This window comes from Lissotriton helveticus, chromosome 1_2, assembly GCF_964261635.1.
Source record: "Lissotriton helveticus chromosome 1_2, aLisHel1.1, whole genome shotgun sequence".
Taxonomy (NCBI): domain Eukaryota; kingdom Metazoa; phylum Chordata; class Amphibia; order Caudata; family Salamandridae; genus Lissotriton; species Lissotriton helveticus.
This window is the reverse complement of record NC_136058.1, coordinates 228,599,754-228,615,094: the sequence shown is the minus strand read 5'-3', so window position 1 is coordinate 228,615,094 and position 15,341 is coordinate 228,599,754. Positions and strand designations below refer to the sequence as shown.

Genomic DNA, 15,341 nt, shown 5'->3' with positions numbered 1-15,341 from the left:
AATAGCTGCTATGAAGGGGCCATATTTATGAGCACATATATTTTGGTGCTGTTAGTTTCACTAAGTTCACTGTATGGTAATTTAGATAACGGGAGATAACATGACTTTCACAGGATCACTGAATGTATCAAGAATTGAATCCAGATGTTTAACCGGACCTTAATGTATTTAAACTTGATGTTTATTCACTGCAAACTTAACGAACAGGAATACTAAAGACCTTATTAAGAGTTTGGTCGACAGAATAATCTGACAAACATTGCGGATCTCTCACTAATTGTATTACAGGTGAGTTGTAGCCCATGGCACTTGTGATACAGAGGATGGCATAGCCATCACATTTTTAACCAGTATACCATCCACCAACCTCTATATTCAAAGATGATGGGAATTGCCACTGCTACATCACTTCAAATAAAAGGCAAATTTGGGATAGGAACCTTAAGCACTCAATCATTCCTGATAACCCATTGGCAGAGCAAGGTGTGTGGGCTTTTGTCCCGACTCCTTTTCCCCCCAATTACCTGGGAGGGTCTAATAGAAGAATAGTTGCTAAAAATGAGTGCCCTGCATCATATTATTTACTGTGCTCGTTGTATACGAACAGCATGGTAATGTAAAAATGCAAAACATAAAACATACACAATTTAAAATAAAGGAAAATGCTTGGGAAAGCACAGAGGATAGCTCCACAGGCGTGCGGCAGAGCATACGGCCTAAAGGAGAACCTCAGCTGTCTACAAATCATAGTACGGTACCTCTGTTCAGATTGTGTTATAGCAGGTGATATAATTATTAAATGTGCTGCCCTTCACCTGCGGCTGCAGTTGTTGTGCATTATGACCAAGTGTATGTGTATGCTGTGTTTCAGTAAGGAAAGAGATGCTTTATAAAAACCACAAATAAACGATATAAACAGAAAAAGAACAAAATATTGGTGGAACATACCATAATTTCTTATCTGAACTCCTTGTATGCTTGTGGCAATGCTGTGTTTTGATTCAACAGTTTGAATATTTACGTGCCCTTGTGAATGGTGGTAAAGCCGTTACCTACCACTCAATTTACAGCCTATAAAGTTTGCTTACACCAGATTAAGTTAACAAAATAAAGAACTGCAAATGAGTGAGTCAAGGTGTCCGCAAGGTGTTTTCCTCTGTATCCACACTGATAACATTGCCCTTTGTCAAAATATTTTCAATCACCATACAGCATGGCATGCATTTAGTAACAGGGATTGAACCATCTTTGCACCCCACGAAAAAGGAACATTCCCACAGTTATTTTACCAAGATCATAGATGTCAAATAGAGGAAGCCCTTCGGACCTGCTCTTTGCTACAACTCGCTCTGCTTTTGCTAGACTTTTCCACACAAGGCTTTGACAGAAGCAGGTGAAAGAAAAAAGGGCTTTAGAAACTTTACTTTCTGGAATTTCCACCACTTTCCCTTGGAGCCTCATCTGCAACAAAGGGCAAGAAAGAAGGTCAACTCTATGATGACATCAGCAGATCAACCATTGTGTTATGTCACTTGCCATCCCCTGGCATTTCAGATGAAGTGACATCAACGTCCAGGAGAGGCTAGTTTGTTCAGTCTGCTTTAGTTTCCACAGCCTGGTCTGATCTAGACATCATGCATGCACAGTGAGACCTTCTCAAGAGGCATGCCGGCAGTCTGTAAACATTTCCAAAAGTTATCGCACAGTCCCAAATGAGAAGTTGAGAACACCCAGGAAGACCAAGGGACCAACGAGCTCCACCAATAGGAATAGGGGTTGATATTTGATAAACACACAAACATAGCTGCTTATATACAAAGCTGAAAAATAAAACTCTATGTCATTGATATATGGAAGATATAGCTCGCAAATTGTCTGGAATATATATATATATATATATATTCCATGTGAACAAGGCTCGCTGAGAGCTGAAACGTCATGCGCTAAACTTGAGCTGAATAAATATTTGCACAAGATGGTCCGTGTCTGCATCTCCGTGTTCAGGGGGAGAGCCTGCAAATAGGAAGCAAGACGTGGTATTCTGGATATATATATATATATATATATATATATATATATATATATATATATATATATATATATATATATGTACCATCATATGTACCACCTACGGCCATGTCGAAGGTATACTGGGTCAAAGCTGGAGTATATTTGACAAACTGTGTCATTATTAGCCCTAATACTAAATGATTCCATTTCCACTCAGGATAATTTGCAGTACTTGAATTCCATGCTAATTACTGCATCAATGGCTGCACATGATTCTATGAGTGTCAACGACAATATTCCTCCATTTTGTTTCTACCTGTAACTAATGGGGCAGGTGACATTTTAAAAAGGCAAAATAAAACTCTGCATTTAAAAATGTAGTTAAAAATGTTTCTGTAGCAGACTAGCGAATAAGGTCAGCATGGAAAGAACATTTTGAATCTCGAATGTGCTCCTGATTAAGTGCAAAAATACCTTAAATATATATTTGCCATGTCTTTCCACTCACTTAGTCTGCGTCTTCCAAAGCACTTAAAGGGAGACCTCTGTGATGAAATTGGCTTTATGGACTGTTAAAATATACCTACTTATGAAATTAAAATTGTTAACACACTCCTTAACTGGCATTCTCCCTTATGAGGTGTGTGAACTTTGAATGTGAACTATATGCCCATACAATTTGTGACAAGTTGCAAAACAGTGCTCCCTGGTTGTAATCCCATTGCAGTGCAAATTTGAGTTACCACATCATTTAGGATTAGTGCACCATCAAGACTGAAAGACTAGGAATTCCCTTTGTCCTTTTCCATCCAATAATGAGAAGCCATGTTTGCATGCTTTTTCTATTGCTCCTACCCCATCTTAGTATCTCTTGGGTGGAAGCTACCTTGATCAATTACAAGATAGCACATTCAACACTGGACTGCAGGAGGTAACTCAGACAGATGTCCTTATATTGTTGACATAGCCTTTACACATTGTGTGCCTGACTTAATGGGATTTGCTGTCATTTTAGGAGATGTCCAGAGCTTGTCATAGTTACACCAGACTTCACAGAGTACACCCTTCAAAACTTGCACTGAGTCAAACAGAATTCGTCAGAATTTGCTCAGGGGAATCTCAACCCTATTTCAAAGATGTTTTGGACAAATACAGAGAAGGCAGTAGAGGTCTGGTGTAATGTGCAGGGCCTGTGGTATCTCCTCGGAAATCCTAAACCAACTCTAGGTCCTACAATGCCTTTTAACGCTCTACTAGTTTATGGGGTTATTGCTTGTAGAATTTCAAGGTTTCGACTTAGTGGGATAGGTGTAAAAGTAGCTGTAAGGAGATCCACCTGAGAGTGCCATTACATTTTGTGATTATGATGAAAATGGATGCCTGTAAAATATTCATTACAATTGACATGGATAACTATACAACGCATATCAGATAACTCAAATAAAGCTATAAATCTTATTTACAATGAATTTGCCATTCTACCTTGCACCTTACAAGCCAATTCTAAGCAAATATTGGTACTTCACACTGCTCCTTAATCCAGTTTAGCCACTACCGAACTTCAACACGAGTTGAAATGAAAGGACTGTTTTGACAAAAAGGAAAACAGATGTACTTTTTGTTCATACAAACCAAAATGACATTTACCAAAGAGCATCAATTCCAGATCACGTTTCAGCACTTTGAACATTTTAAACTGTGTGATCCATGTGCTTTACAAAGTCTTAAATTAGGAAACAATGTCCTTTGTTGGAAAAGGAATTTTGCTTTCTAATCGTTAAACAAAGTTCACATTTCTTTGGTCATAGTGCCATAACTCCCAACACAAAAGTTGCATATTAATTTTCCATAAATGTGAAACAATATTTAAAAAGGTTCAAGGTTCATCACCCAACTCAAATGCAGATGATAGAGTGAGGAGCATCAAAAGCATGACTTTTTAGCATTCTCTGAACCTACGGTCACCAAGAAATGTCCTCTTTGTGTAGTAAAAGGTACCAGTGATATTATTGGTTTTTTTTTTGCTTTACAGAATGCCATACACAAAGGTACAACCTTCGTAGTTGTTCATTACAGTTCCAAAGCGGATATAATTCCATATGCATTGTCTTTTCTAACGAACGTGTGTTTGTGCCACCAGAAGATGTTTCTTTTGCTTTTCTCATGAAAATATTGGAAGGCTAACCGAAGCACACATATTATTGTTTTCAAGAGGGAGGCTAGCCCAGTACACATATATCTGAGGAGTTGCAGACTCATATCTCCAGTGTTATCACATGTGCATCTCTGATTAGTTCTTGAGGCAGTCATCGTTGCCCATTGCCCTCAACAGGATGGATGGCTGAATGAAGCCCCCTTGAATGTTTTGAGTCCAGTGGTTCATGGTCCTCTGCAAAACTGTCTGGGCTCCCCTCTCCATCTAGGGAGCTTCCACAGCTGGAATTTGGGGACATCGTGTTTTGAAGAAGTTCATCTTGGATTGAACCTGTGTCTTTGCTGACTCTGCCTCTCTGCCCACCTTCCTCTTCTTGATCATTAAGTAGTTTGGCCAGAAAATTGATGTACTTCATGGTTAAACGTAGGATTTCATTCTTACTGAGCTTCTTGTCCGGAGGGTGAGTAGGTATCAGCTTACGGAGCTCTGCAAAAGCACCATTCACATTCTGCTGCCTCCATCGTTCACGGCTGTTGGTAAAACTTCGTCGAACCACTTTTGTATGAGGACCTACTGAAGAAAGAAAAAATCATATTTTCAGAGAAGCAATGCTAAATAAAGCATTATTGGGTTTTCATGTTGTAGTGAATAGCTATGAAAGTATATGGATGTCAATTTTTTTATTTACATAGAATTTAATCAGTAGGTCATCTGTTAGAAAGTCATTTTGTTTATGATTTCTCGTAAATCTGGGGCAGTGTCAAAAGGCAATGGATGTTTCTGGGAACGCTGCCAGCAACACCCATTGAACACCCCTTTAACGCAGAACAATGTGTTAAAGGGACTGATATTCATTAGGCAGCATTAAGCCAAAAAAAGTGGCATAGTGCTGCCTGATAAATATCACGAAGGTTTTTGCGCCATGGAACGTCACAAAAAGTGATGTTCCGATAGCGCAAGGGGCCTCATAAATGAGGCCCCAAGTGCATAGCGAGCGCAAGTGCCTCGTTATGATGGGGGAGAGAATTTAAGATGGTGTCTTCAGCATATTCATGGATAAGTACTCTGGCTGCTATCTGATGTCACTCGATTGGTCTCATTTTTGCAAAACCTTATTATGTCTCTATAGTTGAAGTGAATGGTTAGCCCAATCTGTTTAAACCTGTTACATGTGCCCATCAAATCTGTGGTCAGACTTTTGACACATTTGCTGGATGGAGCCTGGAGGGGAATGGCCCCTCTTTGAACTTTAGTATGCACCACACTCTTTTCCATGTATTATGCACCTTGTAAAAACGATAGATAGGTGTTTATGATCAAGGACTTTCAACGTTTGCTGCTTTTATGGGGGTTTATCCAAAACCTATTTCAGGTAGGTCAGGGGGAGGCTCCTCAGAGGATTATACTACTTTGCTTGTGCACTTTATAGGCTATACAGTTATTCTCTGGGTCTTTTTTTCTGGGTATTTCTGCTTTTATAGCGGAGAACACAAGGGGAGGTCCCAGTAGAAGTTCCTCTAGGAATAGGCTTAAAGCTTCTTATTTCTATTTTTAACTTGGTGTCCTGTATCTTGTTTTTAAATTTTGATTGAACGGTTCTTTTAAAAATTGGTTGATGCATGCATCTTCTTTTAATGTTTATTGTTTTAATTAACTAATAAACCAAAAGTACATATATCTGATGGTTTTCCCAAGTCAAAATTTGCGATGTGAAACAGCCCAAAATGTGATACGAGGGAAGCAATACTCCGAGCTTTGCTGCTCAAAACAAGAGGAGATGAGAAATGTTGCTAAATAACCTATAGTCCAGAGATTCAGAATGGCAGGTCATACCATATCAAGAAAAAAACATAACACCATGATAATGCTACTCCATAGGGTGGAACTATCACCCAGTAACAAGAGTCTGAGAATTCAGGCTTAAAATGAAGACTTAGACTGGAAACTGTAACATATTTTGGGGACATCTGCTTTAAAAGTAGTTGTGCGAATGCATTACCTCTCTTCTTCAGACAACAATGCTGCATTGCCTTTGTAGCCTAATAATTGCTCACAGATAATGGTAGTTCATTAGGTTATCTGTAGATGTGATCAGTGGCAGCTCCTTTGCTAAGGCAGAGGAGCGTCGCCCCACAAGAAAAATAAAATTATAATAACAATGTTATCATTTTATTTTTCACTATTGTTGTGTCCTGTAAAGGTGCGGGTGGGGCTGTGTCCACTGCAGAGCAGGGAGAGAAGTGTAGAGCACACTCTAAAATGGGTATGACTGTTTGTCTGGTCGTCTTGGGCTGGCCAAACAGTCATGCACACTTTGCATTTTTCCCACCAAGCTACATTACACAGCCTTGTGAAGGACATGCCCAGGCTCAATTCCCCGTCTGAGTGCTGAAGCACAGAGCTCAGACCAATCACAATGCTGCTTGGCAGCATTGTGATTCGCTTAGGGGAGGGGGCTTGGGTGCATCCTCTTCCTGCCTGCGTCACGGACGAAGAGGAAGGAGGAGAGCCGGCCACCGGAAAGATACGTGTTTTTCCCAATTTTCTTTTTTTTTTACCCAAGACCGTCCCACCACTACTTCCAATTCCAAGTAGCAGCCACTACTGTTTGTGATGACATATTTAACATGCTCTCTATGTACGTATCATAACTCTTTCGTCATTGTTTTAGATAGTTGTGACTGTTTTGTACACTCACTTTTATTTACATCAGCGTCAGTTGAGGATGCATATCTGAATAAGTGTAAACCATATGTCAGCATTTCAGAGTGATCGTCCTCAAGAGACCTGGACATATTGACAAAATAGGTCAAACTCTGCATAGGAACAAATTTGTACTTGTATTGGTTTTTTGTACCCAAACAGAAACCCTTTGTCATCCCACCCTCTCAAACCTGATGATTTCTAAAAAAAAATTGAATCGGAGCTTACCTCATTCAAGCAACACATCATTATCTAACAAGTAGTCCAAATGTCAGGGCCCAGAAAAGATACTGAGGATGACACTAGCTGATATTTATGCTGGAGGACCAGTTAGGTTTAATTTGGATTCAAGCTTTGGATGGATGCATTCATCAGGAGGAGATTACTAGCTACAATCTTAAAATAACACACTGATGGCCATGGATGTATATGTATATAGCACACAAATCATAACTTAATTGCATCGAGGTGCTTGCAAGAATGTGTTTCAGAAAGTTGGAGGGGAAGGGCGAGGCTGGTGAATTTGAATTTTTTCGAAGATATGGGGATTTTGGGAATGGTTGATTGGCAGGGGAAGAAGGAGTTGGGTCAATTAAGTGATTTCAAGATCTATAAAGCAAGCATACGTCTACCAACCCCTTGGCCATAGCATGCAAACAACCTTTTATCCAATCATCTTCTTTCACAAGAAATGAAAAGCACAAATTTTGTACCACTCAAAGATGTTGGCCTTTTTGCACAGTTGTAAAACTTTATTTAGAAATATCCTTGATATAACATTATATATGTATATTACAACAAAATGTGTTTTAGATAGCACATCCACTGTTTGCCTAAATGGCTTTACAAAGATAAATGTACCAGGTCTGGTTACTTAACTTCTGCAAAAAATGCAGAAACAAACATTTCCACTTACTGTACAGTACAATATAAACTGAAAGTGCTGTTGAAACAATTATTGTGGTGTCATAGATACATCAAGACGTACAGCAAGTAGGATGGCGGGATCAAAAATACAGAATGTACCATTCAAATCTCCAATAAGCATGGATATATATATATATATATATATATATATATATATATATATATATATATATATATCTATATATATATATATATATATATATATATATATATATATATATATGTATAGTAAACCTTTCATAAGTTTCGGTAATGGGAATCTCATTCGTATTGGATGTTATAGTTGTACCTTCATGTTATTTTGGCACTAAAATATATATTTAGTTTCAAAAGAACATTTTCCCTTGTGTTTTTGTACTCTGTTTTCATAGAAGTGTATAAAAAAATAGGTGTACGGTTGTACATGGCTTCCATAGGAAGGCATTACATAAAACAGACTTTTCTGGCAGCTGATGTTAAAGCTGTAACGTCACTGCACTCGACATTCAACGTGGTAAAATGACGGCACTATACCCGCAGCTCTATATCGTAGCTTCCCCGATTCGCCCTTTGTCGGTTCCTCTACACCTCTTCTCGCCCCTTCATATAATTTTCCAAGAGGGCAGCACTTGCTATTACGATGGGGCAGGGGACTCAAAAAACGTAAAATGGCATACTGTTAAGTATCAACAAAATGAAGATTTCTACCTCAGTATTTGGTATGACATTTACACTTTTGGTTTCCTTTTGTCGTGTTTGATGTCATTTGAAAACCCCTTGGTGAGAAACAATATCATTGTTGAAACTAACTTCTGTGCAATTCTCTAATTATCCAATATTATAAATAGAGATTCACAGGAACGCCGTTTACTCAGATTTGTAAGATGTTGTCCACCATCTTCTTTTGCTCCATTGCTCTTGACAATAGCTGCTATGAAGGGGCCATATTTATGAGCACATATATTTTGGTGCTGTTAGTTTCACTAAGTTCACTGTATGGTAATTTAGATAACGGGGGATAACATGACTTTCACAGGATCACTGAATGTATCAAGAATTGAATCCAGATGTTTAACCGGACCTTAATGTATTTAAACTTGATGTTTATTCACTGCAAACTTAACGAACTGTAATACTAAAGACCTTATTAAGAGTTTGGTCGACAGACTAACCTGACAAACATTGCGGATATCTCACTGATTGTATTACAAGTGAGTTGTAGCCCATGGCACTTGTGATACAGAGGATGGCATAGCCATCACATTTTTAACCAGTATCCCATCCACCAACCTCTATATTCAAAGATGATGGGAATTGCCACTGCTACATCACTTCATATAAAAGGCAAATTTGGGATAGGAACCTTAAGCACTCAATCATTCCTGATAACCCATTGGCAGAGCAAGGTGTGTGTGCTTTTGTCCCGACTCCTTTTCCCCCCAATTACCTGGGAGGGTCTAATAGAAGAATAGTTGCTAAAAATGAGTGCCCTGCATCATATTATTTACTGTGCTCGTTGTGTACGAACAGCATGGTAATGTAAAAATGCAAAACATAAAACATACACAATTTAAAATAAAGGAAAATGCTTGGGAAAGCACAGAGGATAGCTCCACAGGCGCGCGGCAGAGCATACAGCCTAAAGGAGAACCTCAGCTGTCTACAAATCATAGTGCGGTACCTCTGTTCAGATTGTGTTATAGCAGGTGATATAATTATTAAATGTGCTTGTTACATTCTCCTACATTATTACTGTTCCTTTAATTCTTGTAGAATGTTAGTGACCACTGTGTGTACATAGGAATGTGAGAGTCAGTTGCTGCTGAGCTCCTGTACTGGTGACATCTGAGGGTCCTATCTACAAATAAACTACAAGCTGCATCAACTTCTTCTCCTTATTACTTGTAAAAGTGGCGACGAGCGAGGAAAACGACCCATTTGACCCTTGGATGTTCTTTTCATTTTAAAATTTCTTGTATTTTTTTTTCCTACAAGCAAAAAAAAAAGGAATCAAAGAAATCGCCTTCAACTGAGGAATCAATAACCAAAACCCATCTGCAAAACAACTTTCAACAAGAACAGCTTCGCATGCAGTGAGTTGTCATAATATTATCATTTTTTTATTATTTCCAAACTCTGGAAGCGCTCGTTAATGCCAAGAAACTCTGTTTCCAAAACTATTATTGTGTTTTACTAAGCGCTGATAAATTGTTAAAACGCCTCGTTAAACAACCTTTTTCGTTTATTTGAGTAAGCGCACAACAGGCATGTAAGCGCACAACAGGCGTGTAATTTCATTTTTGCATCCTTTAAAAGACAAAGCATCTGTTGGAACGCTCGAGCGCATCGGCATGCAACTTCCAGCTGACTCTGCACCAGCGTCATAAGCGTCATACGTCAGGCGCACGAACTGCAGACAGTGTCAGGCATCACGTTGCGTAGCGGCCATCTTATATCTCCAGTTGCATAGCAACGCGTCTTTTACCGATTTCAACAACATTAACCCAGCGTTAACCCAGCGTTTATCTTCCAAATAAAAAAAAACGCAAACAACGATCAACTCGTACCAAACAGAGCACTCGCCAAGCTTTCCTTTTCAACTATATTTTTACAACTAACTATTGCTTTAACTTTGACTACTGCTACAACATTGATATGACACTCACCTGCTGCCTTTCTTCGTTTCCTCTGCATTGTATTCTGGGAAATTGATTACAAAGCATTCTGGGACATTTAAAAAAAAAAAAAAAAAAAAAAAACATACTTTATTCGTTTTACAAACAACAGTATTCAGCATCAAATTTACTGGAAAACAGTTTTTTTTTCTCAGCATTCTTCTAGGAATCGACGCAGACAACGGTGACTACTTTTGTGGTTAATTTTATTTTGTTCAAAATACCAACTTTGATTATAATATTATTCCTGTGATGTTATTGTGTATCTTATATTAATTTGTCATAATTCGACATGGAAACTAATAATATTTTAGCTCCACCCAAATTCTTACAAGACCCTGGTATACCTCCTATGAATTGGGAGGATTGGCGTGAATCCTTCGAAACTTATTTGGAGGCAATAGGAGGAGAGGTATTTCTTGCATCACGAAAATTAGCTTTACTCAAGCACAGTCTTGGCGTAGAAGGTAGAAAAGTACTAAAAACATTACCTATTGTATCTTCTGTTAATTCAAAGGTATGTGCAGGAGGAGATGAAGATCTCAGTGAAGAGGAAATTGTGTTTGATTGTTCCAAACTTGAACCACCTCTGTCTGATGAATATCTAGATGCACTTAATGCACTAGAGGAAAATTTCGGTAAAAAAACTAGTATTGTTGTAGAAAGACATAAATTCTTCTCAAGAGCACAGATGGTTGGGGAAACTGTAGAACAATATGTTACTGCCTTAAGAAGGTTAGCTGTCACTTGCAGGTTTAAAGAGTTACATGAGGAAATCATAAGGGATCAGTTCATCAATAGAACTAACAATGTTAAAATACAGGAGAAATTACTTGACTTAAAAGATCCATCTCTCCACAAAACTATTTCTATTGCCAGGAGGGTGGAAAATAATTCACGTTATGTCAAAGAGTTAAACATTACGCATACTACAGATCGAAAGCTAACTGACAGTAAAGATTCTGGCGAAGTATGTGCGGTATCCAGTAAGCCAAAAACTTTCGACACCAAGCATAATGTCAGATATGATAGTAGAATTAGACCTCGCAATTTTTCTGGTGCCAACAAAAACACTGTATCTTATAACAAGATGTCTTCTAATAAGACTATGCTTCCTAACAATAGGCAGTTTTGTTTTAGATGTGGGAATGCCAAGCATACCACTGAAAATTCTTGGTGTCCGGCGTCTAATGTCACTTGTTTCAAGTGTAACAAATCTGGCCATTTTTCCAAAATGTGCAGGTCTGGGAATCCCAATGCTTGGAAAAGCTCTGTGAATTTTATTGATGAATCTGATGACGATAGTGATATTGAAGTTATGACCATTTGGAATGAGGATGAGGTTAATCATATTTCTGAAGAAATTCAACCACCAAAATGTGAAGTCACTATCAACAACCACAAGTTATTCCTTTGGGCTGATTCTTGCTCCCTGTATACCATTATCGATAAAACTATGTGGGAAACGTGTGGTAAACCCACCTTAGTTCATTCACAAAGATCTCCTGTGGTGTACCTATGCATTAGACTACCTGTGATCGGATGTTTTTCATCTGAGATCATTTTTAAAGATAGGAGTACTCCTGGAACTGTCTATGTGGTAGAAAAGGGAAGAGCCTTATTAGGATGGAAAGAAGTATGGAATTTAGGTTTGACCCTTGATCCAAATCATCCTGACCAAGTTTTACTATCTCCCAATTGGCGTAAAATAAATTCTGAAGAAGTACTAGTAACTCAGGATGATAACAGTGTGTCAGAATTACATAAAAAGTTCCCTGATTTATTTAATCCCAAATTAGGGTGTCTTAAAAAATTTGAACACAGAATTGTTCTTAAATCTGATTGTACCCCCATTGTTCATAAAGTACGTAATGTACCGTTAGTGTTAAGGTCTCAACTCAAAGTGGAGTTAGATCGCCTTTGTCACTTGAACATCATTGAACCAATCGAAGCTTCTGAATGGCTTAGTCCAGTAGTTTTGGCACGCAAATCCAATGGAAAATTGCGCATGTGTGTTGATCTGAGAGATTTAAACAAAAATATTTGGGTAGATCGCTTTCCTTTACCCAAGATTAATGAAATGGTTGCCTCTGTTAAAGATGCAAAATTTTTCTCGTCTATTGATCTATCAAATGCATATCATCAGATAAAGTTACACCCAGAATCCCGTCATCTAACTTCTTTTATCACTCCTGAGGGTGCATTTCAATTTTTGAGAATGCCTTTTGGATTATCTTCTGCTTCAGCCGTTTTTCAAAGAGTCATGTGCAAAGTCCTAGAAGGCATACCTAACATGTTAGTGTTTCAAGATGATGTACTTGTATGGGGTGCGGACAAGTGTGACCACGACATGATTTTGCATGATGTATTAAGTAAACTTCAAAAGGCTGGTTTGACTGTAGCTGCTGAGAAATGCAAATTTGCTACCAATGAAATAGAATATCTTGGGCACATTTTATCTGCAGATGGTGTTAAACCTAAAAAGAATTTATTGGATGCGATCAAGAATGCTCCGGCACCATCTGATAAAGACCAGCTCCGATCCTTTTTAGGTCTTGCCGAGTATTACTCGAAATTTGTACCGAATTTTGCCTCTAAAGTTTTCTGTTTAAGATTGTTGATGAAAAAAGATGCAAAATTTTTGTGGTCCACGGAGTGTCAAACAGTGTTTGATGATGTAAAAAGAGAGATTGCTAATGCTGTTGCTCTCAAACCCTACGATCCCAGCAAGAGGTCGATCATCGTGGTGGATGCTAGTGCATATGGGCTTGGAGCTGTCTTGATGCAAGGGAAAGACAAATTTGAGTGGGTGGTAGCTTTTGCCTCACGAACATTGAAGAGTGCTGAATCTTCTTACTCTGTCATCGAGAAGGAGGCTTTAGCATGTTTTTGGGGTGTTAATTATTTCAGGAACTATGTCTGGGGCACTAATTTCGAGTTGAGAACGGATCATAAGCCCCTTGTTGATATTTTTTCCACTAAGGGTGCAGGGAAAGCCACGCCTAGAATTGCCAAGTGGATATATAAGTTACAAGAGTATGATTTTACAATGGAATATGTACCTGGAATCAAAAATGTCAATGCTGATTGTCTTTCTCGACTTCCTATTGGGGGTGAGGATATTCCGGTTGAACAAGATGAAGACTGGTCAATTGCTTCTGTGGATGAAGCTTGTAGTGGTGCTATAAGTTTAGAGGTATGGAAACAAGCTGTTCAGGATGATGTGGTATTGAAGGAGGTAATTACACGTTTAGCATCACCATTCAATAATTTTTCTTGGAGTGATTCTGACTTATCCGAATATAAAACTGTTTGGCCTGAACTCTCTTATGACCTTGTGATGGGTGTGGTTAGAAGAGCTGACAAACTTGTTGTACCGTCTTCCTTACGGAATAGGTTACTGGATCTTATGCACGAAGGGCACTCAGGCATGTCTGGGATGAAAAGAAGGTGTAGGTGTGATTTCTGGTGGCCAGGTATGGACAAAGATATTGACAGATGTGTAAGGAATTGCGCTGCTTGCACGTGCAGTGACAAATCTCATGTTTCTCAAGAAACCACAATTTCTGCTGTAGCATTTCCGGATGGGCCTTGGCAGAAACTAGCTATAGACATTTGTGGCCCGTTCAGTGTAGGTAGTATTACTGGCAAATTTGCCATTGTATTGATGGATTACTATAGCAAATGGCCTGAAGTTGCTTTTGTTAAAGAAGTTAAAGCTTCCAGCATAATTAACTTTTGTGAGGAGGTTTTTCATAGGGAAGGTTTTCCTGAGAGCATCACTACTGATAATGGTCCACAATTTGTTGCTTCAGAGTTCCAAAGTTACTTACATTCTTGCGGAATTAGACACATCACTACGGCTGTTTATTGCCCAAGAGAGAACGGCATGGTAGAAAGGTTCAACCGTGTTTTAAAGGATTGTATACAATTAGCTGTCTCTGGTGGTGATGATTGCAAAGTTGCTATCAAAAACTTGGTTTGGAGTTATAGGAATACTCCACATTCTGCTACCATGGTGTCTCCATTTCATCTTCTGAAGGGGCGTTCTGCTGGTAACAAGGTGACTCCTGCTTGGATGCTCAAGGTTTCTGCTGGCCGTAATTATAAAGAAAATCTCGACAGTAGAATGAGTCTTTACCAAAAGAAGTATGTGGACAGGCATAACGACAAAATTATAAAACATGCATGTAGTTTCCAAATTGGTGATTGGGTCAAGTCTTCTCGTTTTGGGTTGTCCAAGGATGGTTCTTCCAGGTGGTCTCGTCCCAAGAAGGTGTTGAAAGTATTGGGTAATTGCGTTCTGCTGGATGATGGACAGAAGTGGAATATTTGTAATGTTGTTAAGTGCAATGATTTAGAGCTTGACCTCTGGTTAAAAAAGGAGTCTGGTTCCAGATCTGTTCCTTATTCCGTTCATTCTCCGCGTGTTCAACCCACGTCATCTGATCTTCCAAGGTTAGATGTTTCCAATTCCAGAAGGTTATCTGGACGAATCATTGTGAAACCTGTCAGGCTTAAAGATTATGTTATGTAACTCTATATATATATATAATGCGTCATTGCAATGTACATAGTTTTTTTATTTGTTTTTTTTATTTTAAGAAGAGGGATGTGTTACATTCTCCTACATTATTACTGTTCCTTTAATTCTTGTAGAATGTTAGTGACCACTGTGTGTACATAGGAATGTGAGAGTCAGTTGCTGCTGAGCTCCTGTACTGGTGACATCTGAGGGTCCTATCTACAAATAAACTACAAGCTGCATCAACTTCTTCTCCTTATTACTTGTAAAAGTGCTGCCCTTCACCTGCGGCTGCAGTTGTTTTGCATTATGACCAAGTGTATGTGTATGCTGTGTTTCAGTAAGGAAAGAGATGCTTATTAAAAAC

General features: G+C 38.7%; 1 protein-coding gene across 1 annotated transcript in view; it reads right to left on the bottom strand.

The window, feature by feature from the left end:
* Positions 1-2,073: 2,073 nt before the first annotated feature.
* TAL1 (TAL bHLH transcription factor 1, erythroid differentiation factor) overlaps positions 2,074-15,341 on the bottom strand; it is a 32,932-nt gene continuing 19,664 nt past the window's right edge. The window contains exon 4 of the mRNA XM_078671541.1: positions 2,074-4,738. Coding sequence (XP_078527667.1) covers positions 4,317-4,738 — 422 coding nt within the window. The 3' untranslated portion in view covers positions 2,074-4,316. The remainder of the gene's footprint in view (positions 4,739-15,341) is intronic.